This window comes from Condylura cristata, unplaced genomic scaffold (assembly GCF_000260355.1).
Source record: "Condylura cristata isolate star-nosed mole 26May11 unplaced genomic scaffold, ConCri1.0 scaffold00008, whole genome shotgun sequence".
In the NCBI taxonomy this organism is placed as follows: Eukaryota; Metazoa; Chordata; class Mammalia; order Eulipotyphla; family Talpidae; genus Condylura; species Condylura cristata.
Genome location: NW_004567109.1, coordinates 6,301,183 through 6,316,943, shown reverse-complemented (window position 1 = coordinate 6,316,943; position 15,761 = coordinate 6,301,183). Strand labels below are relative to the sequence as shown.

Below are 15,761 nucleotides of genomic sequence, written 5' to 3'. Positions count from 1 at the left end.
GTGGGCACCGCCCCCTAAGGAAGGGTGCGTGCTTCTGATCTCATCGGCCTTGTCAGAAGGCCAGGCCCGACTCTAGAGGTGGGTCTTCAGGCCCTCCACGCTAGGCAGGGGAGAAGAGGAAAGGAAGGCTGTTTCCTGCTCTCCAGAACTCCTGCCAGCCTTATTACCGGAAGTGCTGGTGCCGTCCCTGGTCAGTGGGCATGCAGCCATGATGGAAAGGGGGTGCGGGGGTGGGGGGGGTGACCAAATCAGACGCAGCCACATACCTGCACTGGGTACTGAGTCAGGCCGCCACAGGTCAGGGTGGCAGGGCAGCAGGGGACGCAGAGGCCAGGGTTCCACTCCTCCCTCCCCTTGAGCCAGTCTTCCTGGCAGCCAAGTACTAGGCACAGGGGCTAGAGCCTGGCAGAGAGAAACAGCCCCTGTGGTGTGCAGCTTGTAACCAGTCTGAGAGGTGGGCCGGAAGGAGCGCGTCTCCCAGGGGGAAAGGGGCACCAGCCCCTCCCCCAATCACCGCTGCCCCTCTGGAGTCTTAGGGCCTAGGAGTGGGGAGAAGCCGCAGGGACACAGTTGGCAGCTTGGGGACCTGTGTCCCCTCTTTGTCCAATGCAGGGCACAGCATTTCTGGGTGGTGCTCCCCCATCCTGGCCGTCTTGCGCTGGCATCCTTGAAGGACCAAGAGGGTGGGGAGGGCTGACTAGCCCCTGGGCCCTCTGGCTCTCCCAGGGACAGTCCCTGCTGGGGGCAGGGAGAGCAGTGGCAGAATTTTTTTTTTCCAGTCATTTGGCAAAGCAGCCCTGGGGAACAAATGATGTATATTTAGTTTCTGCCAAGTAGGACTTGGAATCTAAGGGATAGGCAGTTGTGGGGGGCATGGAGGGGGTGAGGAGGTCTGATCTGACCAAGGGGCATCCCGGTCATCAGTAGGAATCCCCTGCCTCAGGTCTAGGCTCCTGTGACCAGGCAGCGCCCGCACCCCCACCGGGTCAGTCTCCCAGAAGAATTGAGTGGACATTCACTCATTCCACAAGCACTTCCTGGACACTGCAACCTGACAGCTGTGAGCGGTAAGCAGAAGGATCTGAACAGCAAGGGAAGGCTCCCTGAGGGCAGGAGGCTTTGCTCTGCAACCCAACGGAGGCGACCTCCACGGCGCTCCGGGAGGAAACCGCAGCATGAGCCAAGGTCCTGTGGCAAGCAGGGGCAGGGGTTTAACACGAGACTGCCAAGTGGCCGGGGAAGGTGTCCTGTGGCCGGGAGAAGCCAGAGGGGCGGACAAGACTTACTTTCTAGCTACGTGGGTTTGAACAAATGACACTGATGACCTTGGTCTTCCCCTCTGTGAAATGGACCAACACCCCCAGCTCACAACCACGGACTGCAGGCCAGAAGTGCTCCCACGAAGGCGAGAAAGGGCACTGCGAGGTAGGACGTGAAGACCCCTGAGGATGACCCGGCTGCCTCCGCTGTCCCCAGAAGAGGGCTGAAGACCCGAGGCCAGCAGTGGCGCTCGCGTTAGGACCCAGCGGCTCCGGGGCTGGAGGGCGGGCGCCCGCCCCGTCGGGGGCCCGGAGGGGGGCTCGGAGCGGGCAAAGGGGCGGCTCTGGCGGGCGGGCGGACTCGGAACGGGGCGGCAGTGACCGGGACAGGTAGGCGCGGGTCTGGCCGCCGGACCAGGGACGCTAGGGGGGTGGGGGCGGGGGGCTCAGGTCGCGCGCGCGCAGGGGCACCGCGGGTGTGGGGGGCCGCAGCCTGCGGGCCCCGCATCCCGGGGAGGGCTGCCTGAGACCCTGAAGCTGGGCCGTCTGAGCAGATGCTGAGAGGACGCGTGGAAAGTTTGGGGTCGCTTTCGGGGGAGGGCGCGAGTTGAGAAGGGAGGAGAACGCGAGCTCGCGGGGAGCCAGAAGCGGGGCGTCGAGGATGGGGGCGGCTTTTGTTCTCCCCAGGAGGTTGGAATGTGGCGGGCGGGGTGGGGGGTGTCGGCCGGGACCGACGGGAGAGACAAAAGAAAGAGATCAGAGACGGAGAGCGCGAGCGAGCGAGGCCGGCCGAGCGAGTTTCCGCGACTGATCGGTCCCAGCTGTGCGGCTGCAACATCTGGTTTCCTGCAGCCGCGGCCTCCCGCAGCTCGCCCGGCCCGGCGTGGGGGCAGGGGCCCCGCGGCCCAGTCGGCCCCTCCTCCGCAGGCCGAAGGGCGGGTCTGCAGCGCGGAGAGTGGGGGCCGGCCTCGCCCGCGGGTGCTGGCCTGCGCATCACCCCAGAATTCGAGTCTAGAAGTTCTGGGAGTGTGGTCCTTCGGGAGGGATCTGTTACTCCCTCACCTCGCTTCTCTGTAGCCCCGTCTCCCGGGCCCCTTCCCTCGATAAACAGTGCCTGGGTGCCAGACCTGCTGAAAGGCCCAGCGGGGCAGGCTTTGGGGCCAGAGGGCATCCCTAGCCTCCACCTCGGAGGCCCCAACTCCGCCATTGAGCAGGGACAGCCCCGAACAGCCTGACTCCCCCAGCCCCGGGGCACAGGAGCTCGAGGGGCCCTTGCGAAGAGCCCAGGTCTTGTTAGAATAGGGATGGGGTGTCCCCCCGCCAGTGGGCAGCTTGAGCCAAGTGTCCTCTCCCCAGCCCAGCCCCTCACAGCAGTCCTCTCCCTCTGGGGTCAGGGTTGACAGTGAGGTGCCCACCGTGACTTGGGGAGGGGGAAACAGGTGTCAGGACTGGGAGGGAAGGGGTCGGATGCCCATGTTTCTTACCCCGTCCCCCCCAGATTTCCCAGTGGGGTGTGGAGAGGCCGCGCTAGGTTGCGGTCCTCTACAAGCAGGAACTTCGTGGGGAAGGGGGACCCTCCTGGATGGGTGAGCCCGGGACTTTCTTCCAGCCCTCGCAGCGGACGCTTCCGCCAAGTCCACTGTGTAGCCAGACAAGAGGCTGGCCGGCCTCCGAGCCTGGTGGACACGGTGGACCAGTGTCCTCTCCAAGGAAACTTACGCACACAGCACCAGTCAGAGTGCCAGGGCTTCGGCGCCCAGGGCTGGGTGGCATCATGGTGCCCTCCAGTGCTGCCCTTCTAGGATCCAGAAAAGCCCTCATCAGGCTCCACCCTAAGTGCTTCCTGCTGCTGCAGACAAACAGGCCTCAGTCTCGTGATGGAGACCGCCAGGTCTTGGGAGGCCTGGAGCCTGGCAGGAGAGGACTCTATGGGCTGGGAGCCCTGCCCGGCCTGGCTGCCCCAGGGGCCCTGCCCGTGAGCATGTGGTTTCCTGCTGGGCAAGATGCTCAGGGCCCAGGGGCTAATTGGCAGCAGGTGGCGGGCTTGGCGCTGGTGCTGAGCCCAGCTGAGATGTTGGCTGCACCAGGCACGGTCCTGAGGATGAGCCTTGAGCCTTGGGTCAGAGATCCCTACTATCCTTTGCTACCTGGGGAGGTGCCAGGCCAGAAAGACTGGTCAGCTGCTGCCAGGGGATTAGGACCGTCTCCCCAGGCACTGGGAGAGTGGAGGTGTCCTTACAGTGGGGGTTGTCCTCACTGAAGATCAACTCTGGAGCCAGGTTGGGGTGGACCATCAGGGACAGCGAATGCCCCTCAGTAGTGCCCTGCCCCCAGCTGCCTGCCCCCCAGCTCTCTAGGGTGTGTATTCCCGGTGCCTCCTTCAGAACTGGGGGGACAGGTGGGCTCTACAGGCCTCGGGGAGTAGGCCTGGGATGCAGCTCACCCCCCCTCCTCCAGCTGTCCTCCGACACCAGCCCAGCCGCCTCACCGTGTGGCCATGAGAGCTGCCTACCTCTTCCTGCTTGTCCTGCCTGGTAAGTGGCCTCGTGGCTATGGGGGTGCTCCTCAGGGGGGTGTGAGTGGGGTCTGTGTGGGGCGGGAACTGGCAGTGGATTTTGCCATGCCTGTCGGCCAAAACTCAGCCCCTCAGCTCCAGGGACCACAGTGGATGGCCAGCCCCTCCCAAAGTAAGCCCCTGGTGGGCCCTTCCCACAGCACCCCCAGCAGTGGCAGCGGGCTCTGGAGAGTGGCCCCAGGCTTCCACTCTCCTGTTACTGGCCCTCTCGGGCTCACCCATACTCTAGACTCCTTTGGAGTCCCCCTCCCTTCACAGACTTGACCTTGACTTTGACAAAGTCCCTATTGGTCAAGTGAGGAGCCATCAGTGGGGATCACAAGGCCCTGCCAGATCTGACATTCATTCATTTAGCAGCTGTTTACTCAGCCCGTTACGTGCCAGGCCCTGGGCTAGGCAGATACAACTCTGGCCCGTGGTACTGCCAGGCTAGGGAAGGGAGGCCCAGATCCTCAAGGAGACATGATTTATGTCAGAGGTTGTGCTCTGATGAAAATAAACAGAAGGATGAGAGGGCGAGGGCGGATGGTCAGCAGGGTCTCTCAGCAGACCTGAAATTTCAGTTGAGACTTAAAGAAGAAGCAGCAGCTTAGCTATCACAGGCCCAGGGACAGTCAAGTGCAAGGGCCTGGACAGCCAGGGGGTGCTGAGGTCCTGGAACAGCCAGGAGCCAGCAAGAGGGAGAGGGGAAGAGTGAGGTGGGTGAGGTGCACAGCCAGCCAAGGGTGTCCAGTCAGGGAGGAGTTTCAATCCTGTAGCCCTGGGGTCTAGGCTCTCACAGCCCTTGAGCCTCCACCCACCCTCCCCAGAAGCGCTTGGGGGCTTCCCTCATGCTTTGCCTCCCTGACAGCAGGCCTGCTGGCTCAGGGCCAGTATGACCTGGACCCGCTGCCTCCATTCCCGGACCATGTCCAGTACACCCACTACAACGACCAGATTGGTAAGCTCCTTGCCCACCCCCCGGCCTGCCCCTGCCAGTCACCAAGGCCTGGCCCCCAGGTGTGCAGGCTGCAGCCAGGGTCAGGTGGGGGTGATGGGGACCACAGGTGGGGGTGATGCTCCCACTCAGTCATGACTCGTGAGCTGGCAAATGACCCCCACCAATTCCACGTCCATCTTTGTTTCAGACAACCTGGACTACTATGATTATCAAGGTAAAGGGCTCGGGCCACCTGGGGGGGAGGGGGGCAGGGTGCAGCCCCCCTTATCACCTCCTGTCACAGAGGTGACTGCTCGGCCTCCCGAGGAGCAGTTCCAGTTCCAGTCCCAGCAAGACGTGCAACAGGAAGTCATTGCGGCCCCCACCCCAGGTAGGCCACCACGGCCCGTGAGCCAGAGGGGCGGGGAGGCTTGGCTGGGCCTGGAGAGGTGAACTCCCGCTCCAAACAGACCCTGCCAGTAACCTCTGCTGTTGCCATCCAACAGCAGAACCAGGAGACTCAGAGACGGAGCCCACAGAGCCCGGGCCTCTTGGTGAGTTATGGACACTGGAAGAACTGAGGCACCGCCCAGGAGCTGGGGCCAGGAAGGCAGCACTAGCAGGACAGAGAGAGCCAAGCCTTTGCCCGGCTGCGGTGGGGTGGGCGTGGGGGCTTGCAGGGCCCTGCCTAAGGCTGGCAACCCCAGGCCCAGCTCTGGCAGAGCCCTGCCCCGGGGCCTGGCTGGAGGCCGCAGCCTCAAGAGGAGCCACTATCCCCACATGCTGGGGGGAAAGGGGGGGCAGGGAGAGTGCTGGAGGCATGCTGCCAACCTGAGGGGGTGCTGATGGCGGGTGAGGACTGGGGGGTGCTGGTGGCGGGTGAGGTGAGGCCAGGAAGCCAGGCCAGATAAGGCCCGGTGCGTCCCGGCTCCCGAGTGCACAGGCCGTGAGTGCGCAGGCGCCAGGGTGTGCACGCTCTGAGCATGCGCAGTGGGCCGAGGTCCAGTCACGGCGACTGGTGTGGGACCCGGCAGGGGCGGGTGTAGATCTGTGCTCGACCCTTCTTGTGGCTGGATATGGCTTCTGAGTGTGAAGTGGGCAGCCCCGGAAGGTGCAGCGATGCTGTGTGTGCCTGGGGCCGGGCCTGTCCCCGGACTGACTCCGAGCGAGAGCCATGTCCTGGGGGAGGTGGCGGGCAGCCCCCAGCTCCGAGCCCCAAGCTGCGGCCCCTGGCCTGACCCCGCCTGCCACCCAGATTGCCGCGAGGAGCAGTACCCCTGCACCCGGCTCTACTCCATCCACAAGCCTTGCAAGCAGTGTCTCAACGAGATCTGCTTCTACAGGTGAGCGCGGGGGCTGGGGAGCGGCCCCGTCCACCAGGTTGGGGCTTGGGGAAGGCAGCCCCGGAGCTGGACCCAACTCCCGGAGGCCTGGCCTGGGGCGGTGCTCCGGGCACCCACGCAGGTCCCGGGGGGCTCTCCCAGTGCGCTGGGTCGGCGCTGACGCTGCCCCCGGCCTGCCCGCAGCCTGCGCCGCGTGTACGTGGTCAACAGGGAGATCTGTGTCCGCACGGTCTGCGCCCACGAGGAGCTCCTCCGAGGTAGGACAACTCCGCCGCCGCTCCGCGGGGCCCCACCTGCTCCTGCTCCCGCATCCTCCCGCCTCATGCTATCAACACAGGACGCTCGGGGTCCTGCTGCCTGCAGCCGCAGAGCGCCCCCCCAACCCCAATAAGCAGGGGTGGAGGAGGGAGCCCCGCCCTGACTCTTGACTCCTTCCTGCTCCCCAACAGCCGACCTGTGCCGGGACAAGTTCTCCAAATGTGGCGTGATGGCCAGCAGTGGCCTGTGTCAATCTGTGGCAGCCTCCTGTGTCAGGAGCTGCGGGGGCTGCTAGGGTGGCGCTGACCCCCCGAACCCTGGACGCTCCTCAGATCTGGGGCCCTCGGGCCCTGTCTCACCTGGTGCTTTTCTCCCCAGCCCAACATTCCTTGTATTCTGTAAAAAGGTAGTGGACTGAGGCCCCGGGGGTGGCCTCCGGCCCTTCTCCCAGCCTGGCCCCAGGGCCTGGGGACTCCCTGCCACCCAGCCTTCACCCTGGGGTGAGGGGCACCCCAGGCCTATAGGTGGAATCTGGGCTCTCAGCGCCTCTCCTTGGGCTGGGAGCAGTCCCCCATCCCCCAGGTAGGCTACGCCCCTCACCCCAGCTGGTCTGCCTGGGTTTCCTAGAGCCCTGGGCATAGACCGGCTTTGTTTTATACAAAATTAAAAACACATTTTTACAAAAGATTGAGTCACCTTTTCAGGGACAAGCACAGAGCAGGGCAGGCGGCTCCCTGGCCTCCAGGGAGGAGGTGTGTCAGGGACACCACCCCCCGCCCTGGCCTCTGTAACCCCAGCCCTGCCTCTTCACCCTTGCGGGGCAGGGGGGTGTCTGTGTGTCCCATTGGAAACAATGGTTCTATTTCCACTGCTTGCTCGTGCTCAGGGATGCTTGGTGAGGACATGAGTCCCTGTCAACAAAGGGGTGCAAGCCAAAATTCACAGCCGCCCGTGCGAGCCATGAGGGCATGGGGGGTGGCGGCAGGAAGACTCTTGGTGGGGGAGGCTGGTGCAGTCCAGAAGGCAGAAGCAGCCGAGCCACTTGGGACACCCCCACAGCCGTATTGCAGCTCCCCACGGGCCTGCTTGGGTGCAGGAAACAGCCCTCACAGCAGGGGAACAAAGCCCAGAGACATTAGTGGTTGCCCAAGGGCCCACGCTGGCAATGGGGGGCACCTGGCTCGGTGGACCGCTGGGGGTGAGCATGCCCTGGGGGTGAACATGCCCACCTGTGTCGCCCGGGACCATGCGGCAGGTGTCTGCTTCAGAGGAGCAAGCTCTGGGCGATGAAGCCGCACCCTCGGTAGAGCCTGGGCGACACCCCCTTCCTCCCAGGCTGCGCCCAGGCCTCCACTTGTTCACCTGGCTGCCAAGAGGTCCCTGCCGCTGAAGGGGGGCCCCCGAGGGGCGCTGCCTGGAAGCATCGAGCCCGCCTGCAGGTGGGGTCCGCCTGGGGCCCTGTCGGCCGGGGTGGCCTCCCCATGTCACCCCCAGGCAGCCTGAGAGCGGGCAGTTCCTTCCGGGGCGCACAGGCCCCCCTACAGCTCCCCAGATAACACCTGCATCCTGCAAGCTCCGGCCGAGGAGGCACAGTGACAGTAAAGCAACAGTGCACAAAGGGGTTTAGAAAAGTGGGTTTTTCCGTTACAAAATAACTCCCAACAGTGAACATGGTAAAAAGGTACAAAAATACAGCGGCTCTGAACACAGGACTTTGCCCATGAACATGTTGAACAAGGCAGAGAGGTCTCTGGGAGGTCAGCGGTGGGCCTGGGCCCCCGCTCCAGCCCCTCCTCTGCCCCTTACTCCAGTGTTGGCTGGCACCCAGGGGTCCCCAGGCCTGCTTTCCCGAGTCGCTCAGGGGTTCCTCCTGCAGTATGGAGTGGCTCATCCTAGCGGGGCCTGGACTGAGGGGCCCACACACTGCAGGGGCCTGAAGTGCCGGGAAGCCGCTGGGGTGCGGTGGTGTGGTGCCGGCGGTCAGCACTGCCCTTGCTGCTCCTCACCCAGCCAGGCTGTGGGTGACTGCTGGAGAGGAGGCCCTCCTCCCGGCTTGGGCTGCCAGCGGGAAGGGGCTCATTTCTCAGGGGACAGGGCTGGGAGGGAGAAAGGCGCAGCGCTCCTGCGAAGCTCCTGTTGCAACTGTCCCTTCAGTGTGGACACCTAGAGAAGAAGGCAGGAGCAGCCTAGGGCCCCAGTGTGGTTGCAGAGAAAGGGGGGCTACTGATGGAGGGACCCCGCAGCCGCACAAGGGACCCAGTGCTGCCTGTTTCAGGAAAAACAGATCTAAGATCCAGGATGTTCTCTCTGGTTTTGCTCCTTGGAGCAGCCAGGTGTCCTCAGACTGCTGTGTCTTTGGGGTCCAGCCCACCCAAGTCATCTTCAGACCTGAAACGTGACCCAGACCTGGCCTATCAGGGCAGCCTGTCTTGAAGCCGTGCCTGGGTGGGACACACTCAGGAAGGGCCTGTGACCTGAGCTGGCCAGACACGGTCATCCCCGGGCCTCTGGCTATTGCCGGGGGGCAGGGAAAGAACCCCCTCTCCTCTGGGGTCCTGAGATAACCCCAACCTGGAGCTGTTGCCCAGAGAGAGGGCCTGCCCGGGTGTGCAGCCAGAGAACCAGAGTAAAGGGACTGAGCCCTGGGTCTGGAGCCACCATTCCTGCTGGGGCCGGGGAGGGCCGCTTACACCTCAGAGCTCATGGCCAGCCGGGGCAGCGCCTGCAGCTCCTCACTACCGTCCTGGCCCAGCCTCGCCTGCGGCCAGCCAGGGGCCCAGCCAGTTACCTGCTCCTCCAGCCCGCGCACCCTCTGCCGGTGGGCCCGCTCCCGAGCCTCCAGGGTGCGCTCCGTCTGCGCCTGGGCGCTCTGCAGCCGCTCGACCTCCCGCTGCAGCTCCAGCCGCTGCCGGTCTGCCTCCAGCTGGGCTGGGCTATGGTTTTGCTCCAGGGCCAGCACCTGGGCCTGCAGGAGGAGCCTAGTTGGGGGTCTGGCTGGTGTGGGGGGGGCGGTTGTGCCTGAAGGTTGGCGGGGCGGGTGAATGCAGGCAGGGGCTGCAGGAGACGCCCCGTGCTTTGGCCCTGCGAATCCGAGGTTAGGGTACCCAGGGCCCCCCAGTTTCACTGTGCGTGTGTGACACAGAAGCATTCAAACACGCAGCAGGCCCCTATTCATACAGGCACGACGACGAGCAGGTGACCAGCGCCCATGCTCACGTGGGCGCACGTGCGTGCAGCGGCCCGACAGCACCCGTGAAGGGCCCGCACAGATGCGCGTGCAGGTCGAGCCCTGGGAGCTGGGCTCCTCCTCGTGCTCCAGTACAGGGTGCACGTCCACCACGCGCCTGAACACGGTGCCAGGCTGCAGCATCTCACTACTGCCCTGGGGCCTGGCTCTGCCGCCCCCTCCAGGGCCTGGGTGGAGGTGGCCGAGCCTCCAGCAGCTCCTGGGCAGCCAGGCAGGAGTAGGGGTGGGGCCCAAGGCCAGGGGGAGGCGGATGCCAGGGGTGGGGCCAGGCCTACCTCCAGCAGCTGGATCTGCCTCTGCGCCTCGGCCAGCTCCAGCTCAGCCCCCGTGAGCGTGCGGTCCAGGCGGCCCTTCTCTGCACTCAGCCGCACCGAGTCCTCCTGGCTGCGGAGCTTCTCCCGCTCCACCTGGGTGGGAAGAGCCGGAGGGGGTCAGGGTCCCCAGGAGAGGGGGGGCGGTGGGGAGGGGGACAGAGGATCCCTGGGCAGGGGATGTGGGGCGGGGGGCAGCTCAGAGAGGGGCATTAGGTTAGAGGCAGCGGGAGCAGAGGCCAGGAAGACCCAAGGCTCCCAGGCCCTGGCGCAGAGAGCGGGGACAGTGGGCGGGGCCTGGGTGGGGACCCAGAGGAAGTGAGGGGAGGCCCCCGGCGGCAGCCCACCTTGTCCAGTGTTTTCTTGAGGGCCACCTGGTCCTTCTCTAGCCGCAGCGCCGACCGCTCCGCGTCCTGCTTCTCGGCCTCCAGCTGCACCAGGGCACGCTGCAGCCGCTGCCGCTCATCCTGCAGCTTCTGGACGGCGCGCAGGGCCGCGGCCTCACCGTCCTGTCGCTGTTGCAACACCTGCAGCAAAGCCAGCAGCCCTGAGCCCTCTGGGCCGGTGTGCCCATGGGCACTGGGGGCTGACAGTGCGGGCCTGCCACGCCCACTCACAGGCGGGATGCCCGAGGCCGACGGGGCCACCTGAGGTCAGAGTCCCTCTGGGCCTCACTCCTCCAGCTGTGTTTTGGGGGACAGGCCGAATGGACCCTGCTCTCCTGGGAGAGGGTGAGCCGGTGACAAGGTCCCACAGCACTGGGCCTGCCCTGCTCACCTCCTGCAGCTGTTGCAGCTGGCCCTCGGCCTCCGCCCTCTGCAGCTCCAGGCCGGCCAGCTCACCCCGCATTGTCTGCACCTGCTCGCCCAGGGAGCTGTTCTGCTTGCGGGCCTCAGACAATGCCTGACGCGCGGCGTCCAGCCGTTCCTGGGGGGTGGGGCCAATGGCGCAGTCAGCCCGGGAGCCCCCCGGCAAAGGGGTCCTCTACGCTGAGGCTCGGGGCCACAACCACCTCGGGGTGGCCAGCAGTGAGCCTGGTCCACAGCCAAGCCACCGGCCTGCTTGAGGTGCGGAGGACCCAGACCCCAACTCTGCCCCGCTGGCCCCCGGCTTCCTCCACGCCATGGCTGGCAGCCTTGATCTCTTACTGGCCCACCCCTAGCCGCCTCTATCTGGTGGATGCTCACTGAGCCCACCCCTCCCTTCGTGGGCTGGGTCAGAGTCCCCACCGCTGGCCCCCAAAGCCTGGCCTGACATAGGCGTTCACTAAGCCCGCAGCAGCCGGCCCGGGGATCCCCTACTTGGAGCACTTGGCGGTCATGTTCACAGGCAGTCAGGGTCTTCTGCAGGTGCAGATTCTTGTCCTGGGTGCTGGTGAGGCTGGCGTTGTTCTGAGCCAGAGCCTCCCTCAGCCCCCGAACCTTGTCCCGCAAGGCCCTCTCGCTCTCCTCCACCTTGGCCAGGGCCCCAGTCAGTCGCTCCACCGTCAGCTGCAGCGTGCCCGCCTTCACCTCACTGTCGGCCACCTGGCAGGAGGCCAGACAGGACCTAAGTGGCCTGCTCCACTGGGAGCTGCCGCAGCGCTCCCCACCTCTCGGGACCTTCATCACTGACACTCAGAGTTCCACGTGCTCCCAGTGGCTCTGCCTGCTGCACCCTGGCCCCGGCCCTGTGCTGGTGGGCTACCTCATCCAGAGAGCTAGTAACCTGGTGTGTCTCAGACCCTGCGGTCCCTCTCTCTCCTGCTGTAGAGAAGAAAGAGCAACAGTCACCGCCTTCTCTATGCCCTTGGCTGGGTAAGCCATGCAGGGGCAGCAGTTATTGAGCAATTCATCCATAGCTGAGCTTCCTGGCAGCCAAAGCAAAACGGGAAACCTAACTCTCTCCGAAGAGGCTCCGTACACCTCTTAGGAGGCACATTCCATTGTCGGGTCCGAAAGTCTAATACAGGCTCCGCCTTTAATTAGCTGTGTGACCTTGGGCAATGACATCGCCTCTCTGAACCCCCATTCGCCCACCTGTGAGGCGGGAAGGAGCACTGGGAAGCCTCCCGCCAGTGCGGGGCAGTCTGTGTGGGCCTGGAGAGCGCTGGGCCCAGGGTTGCAGATGACGAGGATGGAGGGTGGAGGGGACCCACCTGCCTCTGCAGAGCGTCCACCCGGTCCTGGAGGGCCTGGGCCTGGGCCTCCCGGTCGCTCAGGCCCAGGCGGCTGCGCTGCAGCTCCCCCTCCAGCGAGCGCCGCTGCAGCTCCAGCTTGATGGTGCGGCTCTCGGAGGCATCGAGCACCTCCTTCAGGCGCCGCTTGTCGCTCTCCAGCTTCGCCTCGTTGGCCTTCATCTTGCTGACCCTCTCCTGTGCGTGGGGGACGGCTCAGACCCCAGCTGTCCTGCCCACCCCTAGCGCCCACCTCCCCCAGGACCCTGAGAAGAAAGTGGGGAGCAGCCTCGAGGTGGCAGGCCAAGCACTCCCTGTGGGACTAGGGCGAGTCCAGGACCCTCTTGGGGCTCAGTCACCCCAGCTGCGCTTCCCAGTTCTGCTGAGCCCGGGCTGTGTGACCCGGCCTGTCCCTTCCTGCCCTCAGGGCCTTTTTCACTTCTGTAGAGTGGGGTATGGGCTGGCCGAGGGGTACCACAGCCCCTCGTTCAGAGTCCTAGGGGGATTGCCCAAATGCAGGTTCCGGGGCCTCTCCCGCTCGCTGCCCCGCTCTCTAGAGGTGGGCCCAGAAGCTACATGTGTGAACAGGCAGCAGCCGTGGGCGTAATTAGGCTTGGCGGGGTGGGGGGGCCGGTGCCCCTCCCTTCCTCATGGGGTTAGACAGTAAAGGAGGCTTGGGCTGGGGGTAGGGCAGAAAAACAGCTTCCTACTACCATCCCAGAGACAGGGCAGGTTAAGGGGTGTCATTTTTGCACCCCCACCCACCCCCCCGATCCGGCCCCTCTCCCGCCTTGCTCAAAGCCCCAGTCCTGCCAGGTCTACACCCGGCAGCCCACGCTGGCTCCTGCCCAGCTTTGTTCCCGGCCTTCTCCTGCGGCTGGGCCCCAGGCCAGAGCTGGAGCCGCAGACACAACAATCCAGCTCCAGTGTGGCTGGAAGCCAGAGCAGGGGTGGGCTTCGGGGCAGAGGGCCAGGGGAGGGTGGTAGGGGGCGAGGAGGGCTGGAGGCTTCAGGAGTCCGGCCTAACACAGCCGGGCCTGTGCTCTGTGCTCCACACGCAGGCGCACGCGCACAGCCGTCCAAACCCACAGCACCCTCACGGGGTGTGCAGAGCTGAAAAAGCGCGGCCCGCGTGTTAGCCTATGTGCACCGGCACCATCCCCGGGAGACAGGTATCGGCCCCCCACGCCGTTCACAGGGGAGGGAAATGAGTATCAGACAAGCCGCGAGGCGCAGGGCCAAGACTCGAACCCCGACTTGCTCTTCTACAGCCTGGTGACCTTGGACGGACGGAACCCCAAGGGGCTTTGGAGGAATCCCCAGGCGGTGCCTTCCGTGGTGCCGGGTGCCGGGAGCGGGCACACAGCCGCACTTACAGACACCCGGTCGGGCACAAGACTCCATCCCCCCCGCCCCGTCGCTCCTACCTGGCTGGCCCGGAGCTCACTCTCGGTGGCCTGCACGCTCCGTTCCAGGGCGGTCACCTGGTCCAGCGCCGCCCGGCGCTCCCGCTCGCTGCGCCGCACCCCCTCCTCCTGCAGCGCCAGCTCGGCCTGGGCCCCGCTCAGCCGCCCGTCCACACTGCGCCGGGCTGCGGGCCCAGTTCCATCAGCCGGGCCAGGCCCAGCCCTGAGGCCCAAGCCCGGCCGCAAATGCCCAGCCTGACCCCACCCACCACAGGGCCGGCCGCTCAGGGCCGCGTGTCGATAAAGGGTGGGGTCGCCAGGAGCATCCCCCAGGGGAGACGGGCCAGGGCCGGGGTGACAGTGGCCAGGTCAGTGACAGAGCTGCTCAGACCGAGGCCCGGCCTCCCCAGGGTGGAGGGCAGCAAGGCCTGGCTCACCTTCCTCACTCTCGGCCACCGCCTTCTGCAGCCGCCTCGCCCTCGAGGCTGCGCTGTCCCTCTCGGCCTCCATCTCGGCCAGCTGGCGACTCAGGGTACATGTCTGGACTCGAAGCTCGTCCTGTCACCCAACATGGGGGGGAAGGGACCCTGCTCAGACAACCTGCGGCTCTCGGCCGCCTCGTCCCCACCCAGCCGCTCACACCGCCTCACCCGTTCTCTCTGGGTGCTCCGCAGCTCCTGCAGGAAGTCCCGGAGGGCCCCCCGCACCACCTCTGGGTCCAGGTCTGGAGGTGCCGGGGAGGTGGCAGGTCCCGGGGAGCGGGGCTCGGACACGGGGCTGCACTCCGAGGGGCCGGGGCTGGCGAGCACTTCTCCACTTCCTAGAGGACGGGGGAGCTCAGGGCTCTGGGGGCCACTGGCCTCTGCCCTGACGGCTCCTGCAGGCTCCTCAAGCACCGCAGGGCCCGGCTGTACCCGCCGCCCACGTGGGCACACAGCTGCAGTTGGAATGGCCACAGCTGCACCAGCCCTCGTCAGGCCCAGCTTCCCTGGCAGTGCTCAGAAGCCCTGTTCCTCCCTCAACTGGTCGCTTCACATGACCCCCAGCTCATGTTCCAGGCCTTCCCTGGTCACTTGTCTCCCAACGGCTGTCTTTACCCGACCCACCAGATCCTTCCCCACAGGCCTCTCTGGCATCTGCCCCTGCCCAAACCACAAGTGTCAGGAGGGCTTCGTCCTCGGGGCCCAGTCCCAGGACGCCCCATCATGTCCCTGTCTCCACACTGAGCGCTCACTGAGTGTTGGGAACTGGACAGATGCTTTCCCACAACTCCTCAGCCACCCTGTGAGAGCCGGGGACACCTAAACTGGCCACAGCTCAGCCACCCTAAGAGTTAAGGGCTGTCCCTTTCGAGGCTGGACAGGCTTAACGATTTGCTTGCTCTCGAAGCTGAGAAGTTCCAGAGCTGGGATGTGAACCCAGTTAGCAGATAACCTGGAACTCAGCTTTGGAGAAGGCTGGCAGCAAGGAGCCCGGTGGGTCCGGGAGGACCAGAGGGGAGGCAGGACGACACCTGGCGGTCAGCACCGGAACTGTAGGGCAGGGGCCAGCCTGTGCAAGCCGCATTGCCCAGGTCAGGGACACCTAAACTGGCCTCGGCTCTGGTCCCCACAGCAGGACCTCTGCCCACTGCCCGGGGCCTCCAGTCCCTCAGGGGAGATCCGGCACCCTCGGAATGGCCTTCGAGGGCTACCTGAGCAGGCCCTTTGTCACCACATGGCCTCCCACGCCTCTCTACCCTGTCAGGTCCTGCTCCCGAGCCCCTTTTCCCAGCAGCTCCCTCCACCAGCTCATCCTTCCCTGACTCACCCCTCCTCGGGGAGGCTCTCCCACACATAACTCTAGCCTCCACCCCTGCCTTATCTACACTTTTTTTCTATTGTGATAAAATATGTACAACATACAGTATATCTTTTTTCCCTAGATTTATTTATTTATGCTTACAAAACTGGGGTGTAGGCCAGAGGTGCAGTGGCAGTGAGAGGATTCATCAGAGACAGTGGGGAGCAGAACAGGCCGACTGATGAAGTACACTGCTGAGGGGAGCAGTGGACAGGTCAGGAGAGGTCTGCTGCGCCATGTGGTCACCTCTGGGCTTGCAGTACTGGGCTTCAACCCATTGCGCCACCAGGGAGGGCCCAAAAATACACTTTCCTAACAGCGTCAAGTGCACGATTCAGGGTCGCTGATGGCAGTCTCCGGCTAGCAACCATCACTACCGCCTGTTTCTCCACCTTTCGGGGAGGCTGACTTGGCTGTCTTCAAAGTTCACATGTTGAAGCCCTAGG

General features: G+C 65.0%; 3 protein-coding genes across 5 annotated transcripts in view; 2 read left to right on the top strand and 1 right to left on the bottom strand.

Annotated features, from left to right (window-relative positions):
- The window catches only part of ATP13A2 (ATPase type 13A2), a 19,637-nt gene extending 16,576 nt beyond the window's left edge, over positions 1 to 3,061 (top strand). The window contains exons 28-29 of the mRNA XM_012722085.1: positions 1,477 to 1,649; positions 2,869 to 3,061. Coding sequence (XP_012577539.1) covers positions 1,477 to 1,649; positions 2,869 to 3,061 — 366 coding nt within the window. The remainder of the gene's footprint in view (positions 1 to 1,476; positions 1,650 to 2,868) is intronic.
- Positions 1,561 to 7,019, top strand: MFAP2 (microfibrillar-associated protein 2). Of its 3 annotated transcripts, none has more exons than XM_012722171.1 (9): positions 1,561 to 1,649; positions 3,717 to 3,793; positions 4,685 to 4,774; positions 4,962 to 4,988; positions 5,058 to 5,144; positions 5,263 to 5,307; positions 6,009 to 6,096; positions 6,280 to 6,353; positions 6,546 to 7,019. In XM_012722171.1, the coding sequence occupies exons 2-9, from the start codon at positions 3,757 to 3,759 to the stop codon at positions 6,647 to 6,649; spliced, it is 552 nt and encodes a 183-aa protein (XP_012577625.1). In that variant the 5' UTR covers positions 1,561 to 1,649; positions 3,717 to 3,756; the 3' UTR covers positions 6,650 to 7,019. The 3 variants fall into 3 exon arrangements, with proteins under 3 accessions (XP_012577625.1, XP_012577626.1, XP_012577624.1); XM_012722172.1 differs by having other exon boundaries at positions 1,618 to 1,649; positions 4,688 to 4,774; positions 5,260 to 5,307; XM_012722170.1 differs by having other exon boundaries at positions 1,618 to 1,649; positions 5,260 to 5,307.
- Positions 7,020 to 7,994: 975 nt separating this feature from the next.
- The window catches only part of CROCC (ciliary rootlet coiled-coil, rootletin), a 42,152-nt gene continuing 34,385 nt past the window's right edge, over positions 7,995 to 15,761 (bottom strand). Inside the window, exons 28-37 of the mRNA XM_012722084.1 lie at positions 14,124 to 14,410; positions 13,911 to 14,031; positions 13,495 to 13,658; positions 12,050 to 12,265; positions 11,214 to 11,438; positions 10,690 to 10,839; positions 10,260 to 10,439; positions 9,877 to 10,008; positions 9,143 to 9,319; positions 7,995 to 8,517 (exon numbers count right to left, since the gene is read on the bottom strand). Of these exons, the coding sequence (XP_012577538.1) occupies positions 8,431 to 8,517; positions 9,143 to 9,319; positions 9,877 to 10,008; positions 10,260 to 10,439; positions 10,690 to 10,839; positions 11,214 to 11,438; positions 12,050 to 12,265; positions 13,495 to 13,658; positions 13,911 to 14,031; positions 14,124 to 14,410 (1,739 nt within the window). The 3' untranslated portion in view covers positions 7,995 to 8,430. The remainder of the gene's footprint in view (positions 8,518 to 9,142; positions 9,320 to 9,876; positions 10,009 to 10,259; positions 10,440 to 10,689; positions 10,840 to 11,213; positions 11,439 to 12,049; positions 12,266 to 13,494; positions 13,659 to 13,910; positions 14,032 to 14,123; positions 14,411 to 15,761) is intronic.